This window comes from Schistocerca nitens, chromosome 9, assembly GCF_023898315.1.
Source record: "Schistocerca nitens isolate TAMUIC-IGC-003100 chromosome 9, iqSchNite1.1, whole genome shotgun sequence".
Classification (NCBI taxonomy): Eukaryota; Metazoa; Arthropoda; class Insecta; order Orthoptera; family Acrididae; genus Schistocerca; species Schistocerca nitens.
Genome location: NC_064622.1, coordinates 327,996,133 through 328,018,391, shown reverse-complemented (window position 1 = coordinate 328,018,391; position 22,259 = coordinate 327,996,133). Strand labels below are relative to the sequence as shown.

The 22,259-nt window shown below is 39.3% G+C and overlaps 1 protein-coding gene across 2 annotated transcripts in view; it reads right to left on the bottom strand.

Moving 5' to 3' along the window:
• The window catches only part of LOC126203809 (anoctamin-5-like), a 288,957-nt gene that overhangs the window by 186,682 nt on the left and 80,016 nt on the right, over window positions 1-22,259 (bottom strand). For both annotated transcript variants that reach the window (XM_049938177.1, XM_049938176.1), the window contains exons 5-6: window positions 21,887-21,983; window positions 15,819-15,926 (exon numbers count right to left, since the gene is read on the bottom strand). In XM_049938177.1, coding sequence (XP_049794134.1) covers window positions 15,819-15,926; window positions 21,887-21,983 — 205 coding nt within the window. The remainder of the gene's footprint in view (window positions 1-15,818; window positions 15,927-21,886; window positions 21,984-22,259) is intronic.

The following is a 22,259-nucleotide window of genomic DNA, read 5'->3' as shown; positions in this document are numbered from 1 at the left end:
TAGTGCCGGAGAATGCAGCTTCTCTGATCGACTGTTTTGTAACTATATGGGGGTCGTTTGTGCACCAGCTCATGGCGCTAGATGCACTGAAACCTTTTACACATGCGCAGAGTGAGCTTTGTCGACCAATCACAGCGCTCGCTGCCACGTACTTGGCCCCAGGCATCATTAAATGTTAAACTTGCTTTGTCAGTGCACTACCTATTTCACAAGTCGATTTTTGACCAGTTTATTACTTCTAATGTGGATCAGTGGCTGAAGTCAGGATCATTGAAGAAGGGTGCAGATTCTCCATCGCCTTCACAACAAGGAAAGTTTCCAGTTGAAATGAATGAGGAGGGAGGACGACCAAAGGAAGAACAATCACAAGAAGCTCCACAACCGGATTTATTATGTGAAAATGCTGCATGTACTCCATTGGTTGCAATATCCTGTGGAAGTGGAATAACCAAGAAGCGTAAGTACAACGAAAGCTATTTAGAAATGGGCTTTATGGAGACAAAGGAGGGTAAACCTCAGTGCGCAATTTGTGCGCGAGTCCTTCTGAACAGTTCAATGGTTCCAGTTAAATTGCGCCGTCATTTTGAAGGTACTCACCCGGTTTTCCATGCTAAAGACATTGATTTTTTCAAAAGGAAGAGTGCTGAACTAGCTGCTTCTCAGCATTGCATGAAAACTCATGCAAAATCAATTAATGAAAATTCATTAAAAGCTTCTTTCTTGGTTAGTTATCGAGTGGCAAAAACAGGCAAAGCTCATACCATTGTAGAAAATCTCATAAAGCCGTGTGTTAATGATATTGTTTCTTGCATGCTAGATGAAAAGGCAACAGCTTGTATCTTGGGTGCCATTATCAAACAATACTGTCAAGAGATGCATTGTTGGCATGTCAAATGATGTGAAAGACACTCTTGTTTCTCGCATCCAACACAATTCATTTTCTCTGCAGATGGATGAATCCACTGATGTTGCAAGGTTTGCGATTTTATTGGCTTTTGTCCGTTACGAATATTCTGGATGTTTTGAGGAGGACCTCTTATTGTGCAGACTACTACCTGCCAACACAACAGGTGCTGAAATATTCCATCTATTGGATGATTTTTTAAGGACTAACAAAGTTTCATGGTCTAATTGCATAGATGTGTGCACAGATGGTACAAAAGCTATGACGGGTCCTACAGTCGGAGCAATAACAAAAATGAAAGAAAATGCCAAGAATTGCAGCAGTAGTCATTGTACTCTGCACAGTTACACTTTAGCTACAAAACAAATGGCTGTTTTGTTCAAGAAAGTTTTAGACGAATCCATTCAAATCATTAACTACATAAAATCAAGGCCATTGAAGTCAAGACATTTCACAATACTGTGTGAAGATATGGGAAGCCTTCATTGTTCCCTGCTTCTCCACACAGAAGTGAGGTGGCTCTCATGTGGGAATGCACTCTCTCAGTTGTATGAATTAAAATTGGAAGTCTCAGCTTACCTTTTGGAGCATAACACTAGATTATCAGACCTTATTAATGATGTAAATTGGTGGTGTATACTTGCCTATTTGTTAGATATTTTCTCCAAAATGAACGAAATGAATATTTCACTCCAAGGGAAAAGTGGAACAAAGGTCACTGCTATCGACAAAGTTCGAGCATTCAAGAGGAAAATCAATTTTTGGGCAGAGAGTGTCGAGGAGGGGGAGGCTGAGTGTTTTCCTCTTCTCAAGATGTTTTTGAAAAACAAAACATTGGCGTTTGGAAAGAATTTGTTTCATCATATCCTGGAACATCTCCGAAGCTTGATGTCATTGTTGGAGCATTATTTCCCAACAGCTGAAGATGAGAAGCTGCAGAAATAAGAATTGGTTGCAAACCCATTCACTGTATCCAAAAAGCCGAACATTCTATCATCAAATGAATATGAGTTGTTGATAGAAATTGCCACAGACCCTACCTTTAAATCAAGTTTTGACATTGACGGTTACTCACACTTTTGGATCCGTTTGGATGACAAGAAATGCTACCCCCTTATTGAAAAGGCAAAATGTGTACTTCGTCCGTTTGCCACAACATACATGTGTGAATCTGGATTCTCGATCTATGCTGCCCACAAAACTAAGTACCAAAGCTGTCTAGATGCGGAACCAGACATCTGTCTCCAGTTGTCAAGAATTGAACCCAAATTTTCAAAATTGTGTCAGCAGAAGCACCCTCAACCATCACATTAGGATTACATTATTATTCCTACAGACTCATCTATAGTAAAGAAGAAAGCTTTTTTCTTCGCAGATGCTCAGTGAACGTACCTCAACCATTACTCTGTAGGAATTTTGTTTCTGTCTTCTATCATTTACAAAATAATTGTTAATTGAATTCTGTTGCAATTGATATTTTTGTTACGCAAATTAAAATTATCTCTAAAGCTAATTTCTTTTCATTATAATATATTCCGTCCTCTCAGTTAAAAATATGGCCTGCCTATACTTAAATTACAATTACTTGCTATTGCCCTGACACTATATTGTGGTAACTGGCTGCGAGTGTAAACAAATGAGGATTTTTCACGTACCACCTTGTAAAAGGTAAACCTCCTCTGTCAGAATTGTTTCCTTTGGGAAAAAAGTCTTACGTTCTGTGAAATGCTTTGTCTTCTTATATAGAAACAAGAGAGTGTTTGTTTGTTTACCTAATTTGTTTACAGTCGAGGCTGACTGCCACGATATAGTGTCCAAGTAGTAGTTGAAGTTGTCAGCTGTGGCTAAACTGTTGCCACGCCGCCTGCCAGTAGCCAGCTACCAACTGACAGTACACTGTTGCAACGCCCCATGGAAACTGGGTGAATGTATTCCTACACATTGCACAACAGATGTCACAATAGTCTTTAAAGGCAATTCCTTGGCCTCTTTTCTTTCGTGATGTGTTTGTATCCCGAATTATGGCCTCTTTCCTTCACAGCCGTGCAGAATGGCTGCGCAGTCCAGGGTGCCATGTCGTCGTGGATTGCGCAGCCGTTACTGCTGGAGGTTCAAGTCCTCCCTCGAGCATATGTTTGTGTGTGTGTGTGTGTGTGTGTGTGTGTGTGTGTGTGTGCGTGTGTGCGTGTGTGACTAGGGACTGATGACCTCAGCAGCTAAGTCCCATAGACTTTACATACATTTGAACATTTTTCTTCGGATTTCATGAAAAACCACACACACACACACACACACACACACACACACACACACACACACACACACACACACACACACACAACCGTTACGAAATATGCATGCTCCTTACACCTTACACAACAGTTGCCAAACAGTGGAAGTGAACAAACCACAAGCGGCAGCTTGTCAACAGCAACAGTTTGGACGTGATGTTGATTGCTCTTGAAGGAAGGCAGCTCCAACGTGTGAAATGTCAATTACCAAGTGATTTGAATCAGGCTATAGTGTGTTGAACAAAGGAAGTAAATCCACAAGTAAGTGTCTGGGTACAATGGGAATTCAAATTGGATCGTTAATTTGAAATTGTTTTCATTCATCTCTAAACCAAAGACTATTGATAATTCGGGGGGGGGGGGGGGGGGGTCATTGGGAACATGGCACATGGCACTTGCATTAAATTCAGAAGCTTTCAGTTCCCATGGGTTTCGCTCTGAAATTTAAAGTTAGTGTGCTCTTGACTCTTGACTGACTAGGGGTCCGCTATGGATTTTCGACTGAAGAAGGGGTCCACCAGCTGAAAAGGTTGGGAAGCCCTGACTTAGAGAAAGCTTTTGACAGTGTTGAATGGAGTACTCTCTTTCAAATTCGAAAGGTGGCAGGGATAAAATACAGGGAGCAAAAGGCTATTTACAATTTGTACAGAAAGCAGATGGCAGTTATAAGAGTCAAGGGGCACAAAAGGGAAGCAGTCATGAGAAGGGAGTGAGATAGGGTTGTAGCCTATCCCAGATGTTATTCAATCTGTATATTGTGCAAGGAGTAAAGGAAACAAAACAACAAAAGTTGGGAGTAGGAATTAAAATACGTGGAGGAGAAATATAAACCTAAGGTTTGCCAATGACATTGTAATTCTGTCAGAGACATCAAAGGACTTGGAAGAGCAGTTGAACAGAATGGACAGGAGGGTATATGGTGAACACCAAGAAAAGCAAAACAAGGGTAATGGAATGCAGCCAAATTAAATCAGGTGATGCTGAGGGAATTAGATTAGGAAATGAGACACTTAAAAGTAGTAGATGAGTTTTGCTATTTGGGAAGCAAAATAACTGATGATGCTCGAAATAGGGATGATATAAAATGTAGCCTGGCAATGACAAGAAAAGTGTTTCTAAGGAAGAGAAATTTGTTAACATTGAGTATAGATTTAAGTATCAGGATGTCCTTTCTGACAGTATTTGTACGAAGTATAGCCATGTACGGAAGTGAAACATGGATGATAAACAGTTCAGACAAGGAAAGAATAGAAGCTTTTGAAATCTGGTGCTACAGAGGAATGCTAAAGATTAGATGGGTATATCATGTAACTAATGAGGAGGTACTGAATAGACTTGGGGAGAAGAGAAATTTGTGATACAGCCTGACTAGAAGAAGGGGTCAGTGCAAGGACACATTCTGAGGCATCAAGGGATCACCAATTTAGTACTAGAGGGAAGTGTGGGGCTTAAAAATCATAGAGGGAGACCAAGAGATGAATAGAGTAAGCAGATTCAGAAGGATGTAGGTTGCAATAGTTACTTGGAGAATAAGAGGCTTGCACAGGATAGACTGGTATGGAGAGCTGCATCAAACCAATCTTTGGACTGAGGGCTAAAACAACAACAACAACTAAAAAGATAAATACCATCTGCTTTTTCAAATAGGTATGTTTTGCATTTATTTTTGATAGATTTGGATGTTGCCGTATTCAATCTCACTACAATGACCTAGTGGCCACTAATCCCTGTATCTGTCATGATGCTCACTATTTGTTCAGGATTATTTGTTATTAAGGTGTCAAGAATATTTTCGTAACCATTATACTTCAAGTGGGCTCTTGAACTATATGCTCAAACTAATTTTCAGAGAAAGCTTTTTGCATGATATTTTGTAAGTACCACTGAATTTAAACATGTATTTTCACCAACATATCAAGGGTAGATTGAGGTCACCACCAACTATAATTGTATGAGTAGGGTACCTATTTGAAATAAGACTCCAAGTTTTCTTTGAATCCTTCAGAAACTATATCAACTGACTGAAATAAATGGTTGGAATTCCATCATAAGCTGCAAAAAGAAATATCTTTTATTTATTGGTGGTGACTAGTTTCTGACATTGTGTCAATTATCAAACTATCCTACAAAAACAAAGTTACAGAAGATGTTATAATAATTATGCCAATAAGGCATGAATATTGACAGTAGTTCCTGTCATACTTGAAATATTACATACTATTTTGTAAGCAGCTGAAATACAATCAAGTATACACATTTGGAACAGATACAAGAAATTATGCTGACAGACACCAGCAGTTACCAAGTAACAGTGCCAGAGGCTGCTAGTAGCAGTGTGTATGTGGATCACAGTATTTATTGTCAAACAATGGAAAATCCAGGATGGAATGTAACAATATTATGAGAAGGAAAGTTGCTACTCACCATATAGCAGAGATGATGAGTCACAGATAGGCACAACAGAAAGATTTTCACATTACTCAAAGCTTTTGGCCAATGGCCTTTGTCAGCAATACACACGCACGCACGCACGCACGCACACACACACACACACACACACACACACACACACACATGCAAACACAACTCACACACACGGCTGTAGTCTCAGGCAACTGACACCACAATGCAAAATTTGCTCATACAGGTACTATTACTCAGTTGCCTGAGACCGTAGTCGTGTGTGTGAGTTGTGTTTGTGTGTGTGTGTGTGTGTGTGTGTGTGTGTGTGTGTGTGTGTGTGTCTGTCTGTTATTGACAAAGGCCATTTGCCAAAAGCTTTAAGTGTGAAAATCTTTTTGTTGTGCCTATCTGTGACTCAGCATCTCCACTATATAGTGACTATCAACTTTCCTTCTCATAATATTGTTACAGTATTAATCGTCTAATTCAAAAGTTCTAGTATTGTAACGTTAACATTACAAGCTACATGATGAAAAAAAAAATGAATTGTAACCACCTATTAGTTATCATCAACCCAAACTCCATTAAAGTAATAACAAACTGCATGAAATATAGTGCCACATCTGGCATGACTCGCAAGTATGTAGCCAGGTTACAATAAAAATCACCAACAGGCAAAACAAATTTTTTGCAAGTATATAATATATATGACTTCACTGATGACCTAACATGTAGTCATGATAAAATTTGTAAAAACTTTTTGTAGGGTAAGAGATAGCATATTTCTTGTCATCACATAAAAAACTTAATATGAACTAAAAATAATAATGAAATGGTGAAATATCAATAGTAATTGAAATGAGTCTACTGACAACTAGGGGCCACTAATAGTGATGTGCTAAAGGCTAAAATGCATATTCTTTAAACAAGCACTCTTCCATTGTAATACTATCATTATTAATAATATTGTCACGTAGAAGAAGGTGTAAGTAGGTGAATGACGAACACTAACTTCACTAAACGAAGGTTTATTCAACGCTTGCACATACAAGAGCACAGAGCAAACTGCCTCCGGCTAGAACACATACGGTATATGTACAGCTACAGAAGTATCATAACCACTACACTACGGTGACTGTATTACTCAGCTTCTTCTGCTGACATTGCTCCCTACTTAAAACAACAGCATCTCGGTGTTACATTGCCCTAGTCCGGGAACGAGTCATCAGTCCTGCATACTCCGACTCCTGATGACTAATGTTCACCCTGGCAGTGATCTTCTTAGAACTTCCCTTGCCCCTATGTTCTTTGTCACCTTTCCACTTGTTGCCTGTCACTGGAGCTTTGAATTTACCCTGGGTTGCAGGATCCTCATAGGGCTTCATTCAAAGGTTGTGGACCGTATCTCTGATCTTTCGTTGTCTTGTGTCGGGGTCAAAATCTTCAACTTCATAAGTAACATCAGACAACTGTCTTACAACCTTATAAGGTCCAATGTAGTGCCTGAGGAGCTTCTCAGAGAGACCAACCTCCCAAACAGAAATGAAGATCCAGTCAAGATCGCCAGGCTGGTGAACTACAGGGTGGTGGCTCATGTCATACCTTCGGCGATCATTTTCTTGAGCCTTTCCACATGCGGAGTCAAGCTAACCGCCAAGCTTCCTCAGCTCTGGTTGGCACCTGGCAGATGTAGTCGTCATCCATGTCATCAAGATGTAATGGAAACACAGTGACCATTGTTGTCGTTACCTCATGCCCATGCACCAGGAAAAATGGTGTAAATCCTATGGTGTCTTGTTTGGCAGTGTTGTAGGCAAACATCACAAAAGATAGCACCTCCTCCCAGTTGCCCTGCTCAACACTGACAAACATTGATAGCATGTTGGCCAAGGTCTTATTAAGGTGTTCAGTAAGCCCGTTAGTTTGCGGGTGGTAGGCAGTCGTCCTGTGATGAGTAATGTTGCACCGACGGTTTATCTGTCACAAGATTCGATTGAAAAACTTTCCCTTTATCTGTAATTAACAACCTTGGGGCACCATGTTTTAATACAATGCCTTCTACAATGAATTTGTATACCTCGAATGCTTCGGCTGTTTTCACAGCTTTTGTAATGGCATAGTGTGTCAGATAATCAGTGTAAATAATAATCCATCTATTGCCACTAGCGGACATTGGAAATCGTCGTAAGAGGTCAATCCTAACATGCTGGAAAGGCGTTTTAGCTGGTGGAATTGGTATGAGTCGGCCAGGTGGTTTCAGAGGAACAGCCTTTCTCCTCTGGCACTGTCAATAGTGCAACACATAGCAAATATCCTTCAACTTTCCCCACAGAAAGAAATCCAAGGATGTCAGATCCAGTGAACATGCAGGCCATGGTATGGTGCATCGACAACCAATCCTCCTGTCATGAAATATGCTATTCAATATCACTTCAACCACATGCGAGCTATGTGGTGGACATCCATCATGTTGGAAGTACATCGCCGTTCTGTCATGCAGTGAAACACCTTGTAGTAACATCTGTAGAACATTATGTAGGAAATCAGCATACATTGCACCACTTAGATTGCCATCGATAAAATGGGGGCCAATTATTCTTCCTCCCATAATGTCGCACCATACATTAAACCCCTATGGTCACTAATGTTCCACTTGTTGCAGCCATTGTGGATTTTCCGTTGCCCAATAATGCATATTATGCCGGTTTATGTTACCGCTGTTGGTGAAAAACGTGTGCAAAAAAATCTGTCATCATCCCATAATTTCTCTTGTACCCAGTGGCAGAACTGTACATGACATTCAAAGTCATAGCCATGATGCAATTCCTGGTGCATAGAAATGGTAAGGGTGCAAATGATGTTGATGTAGCATTCTCAACACCGACATTTTTGAGATTCTCGATTCTCGCGCAAATTGTCTGCTACTGATGTGCGGATTAGCCATGACAGTAGCTAAAACACCTACTTGGGCATCATTATTTGTTGAAAGTCATGGCTGACATTTCACATGTGGCTGAACGCTTCCTGTTCCCTTAAATAATGTAATTATCCGGCGAACGGTCCAGACACTTGGATGATGTAATCCAGGATACCAAGCAGCATACATAGCACACGCCCATTGGGCATTTTGATCACAATAGCCATACATCAACACGATATCAACCTTTTTCACAATTGGTAAACGTTCCATTTTAACACAGGTTATGTATCACGAAGCAAATACCGTCCGCACTGGCAGTATGTTACGTGATACCATGTACTTATTCATTTGTGACTATTACAGTGTCATCTATCACAAAGCGAAAAAAGTGGTCCAACTAAAACATTCATATTTCTTTACATATTGGAAGAATATGTAATAAAAAATGGGAATTCCTATTTTAAAAAATGCAGTTGATATCCGTTTGACCTATGGCAGTGCCATCTAGCGGGCCAACCATAGCGCCATCTGGTTTCCCCCTTCAAGCTAGATGAGTTTTGTTCTTTGTAGTTTTTTCATTTGATGCTTATTTCGTGAGATATTTGGCCTGGTCACTATCAGTGGACCACCCTGTATAAGTAACAAAGACACATCATCCACTTCAGGTGACTTAGAATATTATCCATCATCCGTTCAAAAGTTGCTGGTGCATTACACAAACCAAATGGCATTACCTTAAACTCATACAGGCCCTCAGGAATGATGAATGCACTTTTCTCACAATCAGCCTCAGCTACTTCAATTTGCCAGTATCCCAAGTACATGTCCATGGTTGAGAAATACTTAGCCCCTTTCAGACAATCTAGTGTAATGTCAATTCGTGGAAGAGGGTAAATGTCCTTTTCAGTTACCTTATTAAACTTTCTGTAATCAACACAAAAGCACCAACTGCCATCCTTCTTTCTGATTAAAACCACTGGTGATGACCACGGGTTCTGCGAAGGCTGGATGATGTCTTTCTTCATCATTTTCACTACCTCGTCACGAATTATTTGATGTTCTGTTGCTGGCACACGGTATGCTCTCTGGCTTATTGGTTGATGGTCTCCAGTGCTAATCCGGTGGTTCACCATTGGTTTGTCTAATTTGCTCTTCACCTGTGGATTGAAGCACTTGACTCTTGAAGAATGGTAAGCAGCTTCTTCTGTTGTTCCTTACTGAGATCTGGTGAGCTAGAAGATCTTGTCTCATGATGGTAGCACTAATTATGCCCACAAACTCGGCATGGGAGGTTTCTATGATTCTCAGCTGTTCTGCAGTTAACGGCTCAGTGTTTGTTATGCATATGCGTCTTGGAAGAATCTGCAGGTCTCAGCAACAGTTAACTATCCACAATTCACCGAATCCATTTTTAAATGAGATGACAGAGACTGGGACGACCAAGTTATTCTTCAGTGGTATGCTTCTCTTACATTCCACTACGAGATCCATGGGTTGATGCATGGCATGACTCATGACAGTTACCTTTCTAGTGCTGAGTGCTGGAATGATCACTTCAACCAGCACACATAGTCTTCACGCACTTGGAAACGCATCTTCCTGTCCACAGTATCTCAACTTGTCTAGCATAATCTTCGAGTGAGCACAATCTATAATTGCATGAGAAGTTTTTGAAAAGCCCCATCCAAGAATGATGTCATGACTACACTCTTGTAAGATGATGAATTCTAAGGGCTGTGTATGGCCACTTATACCCACACAAATGGTACATCTTTCTGTAGGTTTTACATATTTCACATTAGCCACCTTCAGCAGAGATGTTTTGCTGTCGACGAATACGGTTTTCTACAACTGGCGACAGTACTTCTCTGAAATGACTGAATATGATGCTCCAGAGTCCACAAGAGCTTGAGCTGGTCAGCCATCCATGAGGATATCAAAGTTGTTTCCTATCATTTTTGTAGTGATCAATGGTGCAGGATTTTTCTCTTCAGCGGCCTCACCACACCCTTTAGTTTTACTAGTTGCAGAGGCTAGGTGATTGGCTGGAGCTTCTAAATGGTGATGGAGACCTTGATTGGTGTGTTGGGCAGTGTCCTCTCCAGCAGTTAGTTAGCGGCGTTAGTCACCTACATCATCCTGCACCCACAACTTCTTGTTCATCTTTGTCATCAGGGAGTTGGCGTCGGCTAAGTTCAGTCTGCTGTCGTCTGGCACGGGTATCATCAAGTATCTGCTGCCTTTCTCGACAATAGGGCACCACATGTCCCAAGGTCTGCAGTGGAAACATACTAGTTTGTTATCCTGGGTCCTCCAGACGTCATTCTTCCTTGATGCCCAAACAGGTTCCTCTGAACTTCTTCTCTCATTATCTGACGAAGAACACTTGTGAAATCAGTTTCTTCCTCCATCACAGACATCAACACGACATTTGGAAGCTGTTCAAACTTCTTGTGTGTAATTCTTTTTTGATGCATTGTCTTGATATACTGGCACCATTTTATGAAGTTGTCTGCTCCTTCAGGAGTAGGACTTGATATATGTCCTCAGCAACACCCTTCATGAGATGTACAACCTTATCTTCCTCCTTCATTCTAGGATCCACTATTTTACACAGCTCCAAGACATCTGTCGTTTCTCCTGGACGCTGTACCCCGCACTTTAATTTATCTTCAGCCTTTCACTTCTGTCATTGTGTGTCGCCAAAATACTTGCGCAGTTCCACCTGGAATACTTCCCAGCTTGTGAACTTCGCCTCGTTGTTCTCATACCATTGCTTGGCAGGACCCTCCAAATAGAAAAATACGTTAGCCAAACACACGGCATCATCCCATTTGTTAAATTTGGCTATACGCTCATATACCTTCAGTCCAGCCACTTGTTTGGATCTTGGCCATCGTCACCAGAGAACCTGGAAGGATGTCTCATGTGGTGGCACACAGTTGCTGTCATTGTAATGTCCTCTTCTTCTTCTGTCTCTGATAGATTGCGATCTGCTGAATATGGCTCTAACTCAGGATTCTCGCCACGTAAACAGTGACTCTGTTGTGGTCTGATGGGAGCCACTGTGTTGTTGATAATATTCAGTATCACAAGTTCCAATACCCAGCACCTCCACCAGAATAATGTCATGTAGAAGAAGGTGTAAGTAGATGAATGAGGAACACTAACTTCTCTTAACGAAGGTTTATTCAGCACTTGCACATACAAGAGCACAGAGCGAACTGCATCCAGTCAGAACACTTACGGTATATATATAACTACAGAACATTTCAGTACAATAATTCTTGCCATTTGTGGATACTTCTAGAATGTATTAGAACAGAATATAAAAATTAAAATTTTACAGTTCAGGTGAGTTTTGAACTCATGACCCTCCATGCAACAGTCTAGTATCATATCCACTACACTACAGCAACTGTGCTACTCAGCTTCTCCTGCAACAATATAATACCAAATAAAATAAAATGCAACCAATTTTGGTACTTAATCGACCCAAAATCCATTAAAGTCACAATAACTCATATAAAAATGTAGCACCACATATGGCGTGATTCGCTAGTTTTATTCCCAAGTTCCGATGAAAATTACCCTCACCAAAGCAATTTTAAATACAATTCAGAAATAATATAAATAAAATTTGAATAAAATATCTCCAAAGTGTTCATAAAAGATTCCATAGCATTACAGATTACACAACAAGTAGTCACTCTAAAACCTATACCAAAACATTTCCTGCTGTGCAGGGCAGCCACGCAGTCTGAGGTGTTGAAGGATAGTTTCTCATTATTACTTTATTTTTGTTACACCATATGGCAAGTCTTAGCAACATTTTTTTATGCTGTAAACTTCCTAGATTAAATAACTGAGTAAAAACGTAGGATGGAATAACAGCAACACAAAGTAGGTTCAATATGTACTCACCACACACATAACTCACCTTCCTTCATTAGTTTCAGTCCCTCACCATCATATATCCCTTTCCCTGCTCATACTCCAGACACACACACACCTTCTGCCTCCTCCAGCACAGCTCTTCCAATGCTGCATCTAGCAGCCCACCATCCAGTTGCCATCTCCACCACACTCTCACACACTGCCATAGGCAGCACTAAAGCACCTTTCCCCACTCCTACCATGTTACCATTCCTCCCCACATCATGCCTCTTCTGTACCTCCGCTACACCTCCCAGCTGAGGTTAGCTTGTCAGGCTTTAGAGTTCTTGAATATGACAGTGGTTGTGTGTTTGAGTCATGTACATATAAATGGGTGTGTATTTTTCTACATCTGAAGAAGGATTCTGTATGATAGTTTATAAAATCTAACAGTCTTCTTTCAATGTGCCTGTCTGCTGCTCAGTGATGAGCTGCAATCATCTTATTTCATACTGTTGATCCATCTTAGATTTTCCATTGTTTGAATAAATGTTCATATTCAAAATACAAAATGTGAGAAACAGGCCTACCTGAAACATCTCCAATAAAACAAACAAGAAGACTATATCAAGTATGAGTGACACACAGCAGCGATTGAAGGAGAGACAAGAAAAATAAAACAACAAAGCTGGATATGTTTTCTGAGTGAAATGGAACATGATGTACATAGGAAACAAACTAAAGGTTATAAGATGCTGAAACAACAACTGAATAAAGATGAAAGAGATATGGTTCAAATTATTACCATTTCAGAAAATTAGGGTTTGATTATTTCCAAAATCTGTGGAAAAATGTTCTGAAAGCTAACAGACACAACCATAGAGCAATAGCAGGTGACGTAAAATTGCTTGGATAAACTGGGAGGGTGACTTAAGAGTGGACATCAGAATGCAGCAAATTGCACACATTCTTATGTGTCACAGGTTCAAAACATAGTGGCAGAAACCTCACACGAAGAATCAATTTTGGTGTTTTGGTAATACCACTGACAGGTAACTGTGCCCAGTAGCTGGAACAAAGTGGAGATCACATCCATCTACATGAAAGGTAGTAGAAGTGATTCACAAAACTACCACCGAATATACACTCCTGGAAATGGAAAAAAGAACACATTGACACCGGTGTGTCAGACCCACCATACTTGCTCCGGACACTGCGAGAGGGCTGTACAAGCAATGATCACACGCACGGCACAGCGGACACACCAGGAACCGCGGTGTTGGCCGTCGAATGGCGCTAGCTGCGCAGCATTTGTGCACCGCCGCCGTCAGTGTCAGCCAGTTTGCCGTGGCATACGGAGCTCCATCGCAGTCTTAAACACTGGTAGCATGCCGCGACAGCATGGACGTGAACCGTATGTGCAGTTGACGGACTTTGAGCGAGGGCGTATAGTGGGCATGCAGGAGGCCGGGTGGACGTACCGCCGAATTGCTCAACACGTGGGGCGTGAGGTCTCCACAGTACATCGATGTTGTCGCCAGTGGTCGGCGGAAGGTGCACGTGCCCGTCGACCTGGGACCGGACCGCAGCGACGCACGGATGCACGCCAAGACCGTAGGATCCTACGCAGTGCCGTAGGGGACCGCACCGCCACTTCCCAGCAATTTAGGGACACTGTTGCTCCTGGGGTATCGGCGAGGACCATTCGCAACCATCTCCATGAAGCTGGACTACGGTCCCGCACACCGTTAGGCCGTCTTCCGCTCACGCCCCAACATCGTGCAGCCCGCCTCCAGTGGTGTCGCGACAGGCGTGAATGGAGGGACGAATGGAGACGTGTCGTCTTCAACGATGAGAGTCACTTCTGCCTTGGTGCCAATGATGGTCGTATGCATGTTTGGCGCCGTGCAGGTGAGCGCCACAATCGGGACTGCATACGACCGAGGCACACAGGGCCAACACCCAGCATCATGGTGTGGGGAGCGATCTCCTACACTGGCCGTACACCACTGGTGATCGTCGAGGGGACACTGAATAGTGCACGGTACATCCAAACCGTCATCGAACCCATCGTTCTACCATTCCTAGACCGGCAAGGGAACTTGCTGTTCCAACAGGACAATGCATGTCTGCATGTATCCCGTGCCACCCAACGTGCTCTAGAAGGTGTGAGTCAACTACCCTGGCCAGCAAGATCTCCGGATCTGTCCCCCATTGAGCATGTTTGGGACTGGATAAAGCGTCGTCTCACGCGGTCTGCACGTCCAGCACAAACGCTGGTCCAACTGAGGCGCCAGGTGGAAATGGCATGGCAAGCCGTTCCACAGGACTACATCCAGCATCTCTACGCTCAACTCCATGGGAGAATAGCAGCCTGCATTGCTGCGAAAGGTGGATATACACTGTACTAGTGCCGACATTGTGCATGCTCTGTTGCCTGTGTCTATGTGTCTGTGGTTCTGTCAGTGTGATCATGTGATGTATCTGACCCCAGGAATGTGTCAATAAAGTTTCCCCTTCCTGGGACAATGAATTCACGGTGTTCTTATTTCAATTTCCAGGAGTGTATTTAACTTCAATCTGTTACAGTATCACAGAACATATACTGAGCTTAAACATAATGAGGTATCTCAAACACAATTACCTTCTCCATGCCACCTAGAACAAACTCCACACATGAATAGAACTTGAAGAAGCCCTAGGTGCAAAGCAAGCAGAAAAGAGATTTTTGTTAACTTATCCATATATCCATTTAGGTGCTTAGGGATTTCACACAAAGAGTTTCATTTAGTGGGTACTCATTAATCTCTATTTTTGGTAGCTGTCAGTCATTTTTATCTGTTTGGAATTTCTTAGTAACAGTTTTTGTATTATTCCCCTGACTATACATTTTAGTGATGAGTTGCAGTTAAATATCAAAATACTTGTGTCATCATTATGCATTATGGGTTTATAGATCTTTTAGTAGTCTAATACACTAAGAACTGATGTATTATTGTAGTAAGAAGTCACAAAAAACTGATATTAACACTAGTATCTACTAAGACAGAATTTTTCCTGTGTACAATGACAGATAATACTGTACAAGAGACATAATTATATGAGTCTTTATGCTCACACAATAGACATATCCTTGGTTGACACACATAAATCAAGCTAACACATTCACAAAATATTTTTATTGTTCTAATGTTTAGTATATTACAAGTATGTCTTAACGCATAGTGTGATATGTTGAGGGATGTAAAAACAAGTCCAATGAAAAACCTCCACTATTCTCAGGTAATATCCAACTATTGATGCACAATGTCAATTAATCTAATGTATGTAATCAGTATCTTGCAATGAACAATGCTGCCAACAATAAATTACAGACATATACACCTACAACTATGAACAGCCTTTGAATGTCATAGGTACTCACCTCTCTCTTACAGCTGTCTTGCTTAACTGTCTTAGATTTGTACAGTCCATCATGCAGTGGGTATGCGGCAACATATGTCCCATTACTCAGAAGTTTCTGTATGCCCCTCTGTGCACATGCAAGAAAGTCTTCATTTAGTATACATCTTTTCAAAAAATGTTTCTTAGATGTTGGAAAATTAAACAAGCAGTTACAGACACAATTACTGAAAGACATCTCCAATATGAAACTTATGTCTTCTCTTAAGAGTTATATGGTATGTGCATGAAGCCATAGTCACTATAATATCAGTTTTTTCTAAAAAAGTATGTTTCTTATCTGCTAAAGAGTTTTTGTATTGACACAGAATTTTAATTTGTGAACAACAGTATAGAAGCATAGCATACTTGAAGAGAAGTTGCATTTCAGTGGCACTCATCATTACATCTTATTAAACACAGTTAACTATATAAACATAAGGTAGTAAGGAGAAAACAAAGCTTAACAGTTACACTTCTATTACGTAACACAGATTAACAAATTTATTGAGTTTAGAATTCTAATATTATTTGAAGAAAATCTTAAATACACTGATGACTATGAAAAACGAATATTATGAATAGCTGGTGATATTATGTTATTGATTAGATTAGATTAGATTAATTATTCATTCCATAGACCCATAAAAGAGGGAATCCTCCTGGGTGCGGAACATGTCAGATAAACACACTACAAAAATTTAATTAGAAAAACTTGAGTTTCATTAATTTTAATGATCCTCAGTCAATAAACAGTAAAATTATGTACATGAATTAAATTTAAACCTCTAATATTTACAGGTTTAATGCTTACATCTGCTTTCATTAAATCCATCATTCAGACATTTGCTAGTTTCTTGGCTATTACAACCAACCATTGAAGAATTTGTGAATGTTTAAGGAAGACTTAACACACAAAATTATCAATGAGTTTGCATTTTAAGAATGTAGCATCATCATCATCATAATCAACACCTTCTACAGTTTCCAGGATGTGGCTGGGTTTGTTGCATCCTGTTGTCATTTCATGCACCTGTCTCCATATCCTGCCAATTCCTACACTTTTAACATGCTCATACCATCTTAATCTTGTCCTCTATGGTCTCTTTCATGGGCTTCTCTTTCACTACTACTCTCACCATCTCATAACTTACTCTATCATTTCTAGTAAGTTCTATTCTGCTTCTTTGAAATACCACCTACCTTTTCTTCATTACTCATTTTCTGATGCACACAAGTATTGGAACATAATATACTTAGTATAAAACTTGTCTGCATTTTGGTAGTAAATGCTTCCTCTAGACCAGGCTTCTTACACTCTGCTTGAAATCATGGGCTTGCCTACCCCTTTCACTAGCCTCCTTATCTTTCTTGCCCCTGTCTTCTATTATGTTCCCCAATGTCTTCAAACTTTTCAGTTTATTTAAATTTTCCCTCTAATAATTAGAATAGTAAGTTTATAAGACACACCTGGGTAACTACCATTTTTGCCACTGGAGAGCAACTTCATATTTCTGGATGGGGATGAAATGATGATGAGGACAACACAACACCCAGTCCCTGAGCGGAGAAAATCCCCGACCCAAGACAGCAATCTGTCACGCTGACCACTCAACTATCGGGGCGGACATGACGGACAAGATCGATTAGCTGGGAGATATGGAGCTATCAGGAATGGGCCAGGCTATTGAAAGAATAAGAAGAGGCATTGGAGATGTGTCAAAGAGGATCTGTGGACTGAGTCAAAATGTAGCGCAATTAGCAAGTAGAAAAAAAGTGCTGATAATAAATTAATGTACTACTTTTCATAAATGGTCATGAAGTATACTCTTGATTTGTGTAAAATGAGTGGAGCGAGGGGTACATTTTTTTAGGTTTTATATCATAGAAAGTGTAACTAATTCTTTGAGTATTAAACAAAATTTAATTAATATTAGAGATAGCCCTCCCAGTTTTTGGTGTCTAAAATTTCCAATTAAAGTGGTCTAAACTAAATATGAAACGTGTCTTATATTAATTTAAAATTTCCAGATTACTAGTTTTGAATTTTCTGAAAGGTCTTGTGGTCTTTGTCAATGAGGAAAAGTCAACAATAATGTAAAATGGACAATAATCAAAACAGACTATAAGTAAGATAATAGCTTTTATTATTCTTCCAGTGCCAAAGATTTTCCATCTACATTTGGCCAGATATCACTATACTATGTTGTCCTTTTAAAGTGTGAGAAGTTTATTTTATTTTGTGATTACCATTTATTCCAATTAATGATAACAGGTGTGCGGGATACCATTTTAGGTTTAAAAAATACCTAGGTAGCTCGTTATACAGAAGATAGCAATCAATGAGAGCAATGGGTGCAACAAGTTTCAGAGGGAGCAGAAACAAGAGAAATCATTAGAAGGAATAAAAATCCAGAGTATCTGAACAAGCAGCTTGTTTGGTACCCTCAGTGTTGGAGAAATAGATGAGTCTGAATACCCTATCAAACTTAAACCTGAACCTCAAAACGTGCAAGACTCAGTATAAAAGTCATTTTCCTTTATTCATTTCCCCTCTTTCTCCCACTGCAATGGAGCATGATCACCATGAAAGCAACAGAGTAAGCAAAATCTAATGTACTTGATTTTCAAATACAGCTAAAGTTCCTCAAGAAAAGATCTCATTACATCAATGTATTGCTTGCTGAGCACTATAACGAACAGCATCTTCACACCAGTTACAATATAAAATCTTAAAATAAAATAATGGTAATTCCAGGTTGGTACATCAACAATTACGAAAAGGATAGATTGCTACTCATCATAAAGATGACAGATTGAGTTCCAGACAGCCACAATAAAAAGAATATCACACACTGAGCTTTTGGCCAAAAACTACTTCAGAAAAGAAAGTAAAACATATACATTCACACAAGCAGGCATACCTTACGCACATGACTGCCAGACTTTCCACTGTGCCCGTCTGCACAGAATATTACACAATGAGCTTTTGGCCAAAGACTACTTCAGAAAAGAAAGTAAAACATATACATTCACACAAGCAGGCATATCTTAAACACATGACTGCCAGACTTTCCACTGTGCCTGTCTGCAACTCAACATGTCATCTTTATGGTGAGTAGCAATCTATCCTTTTCATAATTGTTAAATCTTAAAAGAGTTCACAAATGTGATCTCCAAATTAATAACATCAGAGAAAAGGTGGCATTAAATATTTACTTCTTGTTGTACACAGTTATCATACCCAGTTACAACCACAGAAAAAAATACATGTACAGAAAGAAACAAATATAGTACTATAACGGATTGAGTAATTTCATATGTATACCAGGACAAAAAAGTACAATTTGTAAACACTGCCATTGCAGACCATTACACAGAAACAGAGCTGCATTAAGAATTGGCCTAGAACATCTGACCATGTTTGAATTATTACTGAAGACAGAAGACAAGAGTGAAATAATGTCAACCAAGATGCAAAACAAAGTTGCCAAACTTTCTGCTCAGTATTAAGCTACAACTTAAAGAGAATTTGTCCTAAAATACTTCTTTCTTCATCTGTAATTTTCGTTGGAATATCACTCAGTTAACAATAATGCAGGTATTTTCATTGCACAGAATGACAATGTTGGTTTTTGAGTTACACGTGATCAACATTATAAGATGGGAATCTGTGATGTGTGCTCAATGGTATGGACACTACATAGTATATGCATGTAATAAAAGCATGAATATTCAATACAGATTGGAATTTTAGCATGAATCCAGCTTTCTACTGAGATAAGAATTGCCAAGAGTGTGTGAAGTATTCCAAAATATTGAAGGGAGATAAAATTTATTGGATTTAATTGAAATCTTATCTGAGGTGGGCATATATAATGAAGACAGGTGTGTTTGTTGAGGAAGCATGGACTTTTTGACTACGTTAGCACAGAAAACTCATGTAAATTAATTTGGAAGAACTGCCAAATCAGTTCCTCTTCACAATGGACTTATCTGAATAAAGCGTATAAATCATTACTTCTAAACTGTATGTGTGTAAGCTTCTTGAATCATTTAACTGATGTTTTCAGCATTAATTCAAAAATAGTGTTACTTAAATTGAAAATTTTTTGTTCCAATTTTTTCCCTTACAATGGTACAGAATTTTACTTTGGTAATTTAACTTTGACCATATTTGGCATAATGGCACATTCTCACTGTTAGAGACAAATGCAGTCAATGTATGTAAGTTCCTCTAATCGCCAACTTGTCCAATTTTTAATTTTTGATGAATTACAATAATAAATACTGGTAAGGAGCTTGCAGTAGCCAACTCAAATGAGCATAACTGTAAAACAGCATAGTTCATGAATGTAAAAATGTAGTAGTTTTCACTGTACAACCAGTGAACATTGAAATTAGTCATGTCATATAAATATGTCAAATTATCAGTGCACTGGCTGGGTGTTTTAACAGTACATTTATGTTGTTAAGCAAACATTCAGGCTTAAACATAATCAACATCATCAAAGAAGAAGAATGGTTTTTTCCTACATCACAACAGACAGTTGTCACCAACACCAGGGTACACCTCAAGTTACTAGTAATATTTTACAAGGTTAGAAATAAATCAGCAGTATCCTAGTCATACTCCCTGCTCCTTTCAAACTACTTTCTTTTCCTCGCAGCTCTTATCCCTATGACAGTACCAGTACTCATAGTAAGTCTCATTTTGTACACCTTTTTAACACTATGTGCACTACTTGCATTGGTTCTGGAAAGACCTATTCTGTCAAAGAGAGAGTCAAGTGTGAAATAATTTATCTCGTGTATCAACAATGTAAAATCACTTCTAGCCTTTTATACTGACAGCCACCTCAGGTCTCAAGTTCCCATAACTCATCTAATAGCAATTCACTTCTCATTTACATCTTATCCATTAAGCCTTCCATGACCCAGTGCTCTAGATGACTGTTCCATTAACGTTTTCACAGCCTTGCTTTCTTCTGCCAGAACACAGTATCCCTGGTTCTTATACCAGCCACTACATTGACTTTCCCAGCTGACATGTGTGAATGGGGAAAAAACACTGAATAAATCACAAAATGTTACAAAGGACCACAAATAAGTAGTGATATGTATTGTGATACAACCTTAATTACATATTTCATGAGTGTCACCATCTGAATGCTCATTTTTATTAAATAGACTTCAACAGAATATTAAATGCAGTCTATTTTTAGCCTGTGGGCTGTTCTTCAGAACAAGACTCATGAGTGGGCAGATCTACTGTGGGGCTATTGTTAGTATGCTCGACATTCCACACAGTTGCCAACATGAGATATGAGGATGTATAAAAGCTACTATCTTATGTACAAGTTTCTGTGGAATGAATACCTTGTGTCTAAGAGAGTAGCTGTCTCAGAATACTATTCTGCATGACTTGAACTAATGGATGTATGCAAAATACGTTAACTTTCTGACACTTTCATCATCAAAATCAGCAATTACATAATGATAAAATGTTACTCAACTTCAACACTTGGTAAGTTTAATAAGACTTCTTTTCAATATGCAGTCTCGGGAAATCCAAATATTTAGACAAATCAATACTTTTTGTGATAACTGCACTACTTTGTCTCTCCTTTTTTTATTGTAGTTGAATCATCAACAGACATAACTATTTATGTTATATCTTTATAAGATAGGAAGTATATATACCTAAATACAAAACTTTGCAAGTCTCTGCAGAAATGTAATCCATTTCTGAAGTTTCTAACATTTCTAGCATTAACTGCAATCATATAGATTATTTGAAGTCCAATATCTCATTTTTAAATTTTAATTTGCAAGTGCCATATTTTCATTTACAGTTTCTGACATGATTTTCAGTTCCGTTGATGGTTATTTCTATGTATTTATTGCAGCTGTCCCCATGTCTGTCTGATGTTTCCTCATGGTCTGTATGTAATAATGACTTAAGGGTCTGATTTACACACAAAATTTAACAAAATTTTGGTTCATGAAGTAATGAGGTCCAAAGGTCATTTCTTATCATTATATACTCACGTCAGTATCAGAGAAATATGCTGTTGTCATTAGCTGCCAAGTTATGAAGGTCCTTTGTTGCCCACTGAAATAACTTGCACGGTTCCTTCCTCTGAGCCTATATAAAATTGAAAAGACAACTTCTGTTTCAATAAACATGTAAACACATAAAATAGAAACAGAAAATTATAGTTGCCAATTTGACATTTTCAAATAATAGCATAAAAAATTTCCTGGTCAAGATTAGTTCTTGGATTTACTGTATCATCTTATGTTTACTTGTGTCCATTTGTGAAGTCCTGAGTGCTACAGACAAGTTTACCTATATATTGTTGAATAAATCACAAAATGTTACAAAGGACCACAAATAAGTAGTGATATGTATTGTGATACA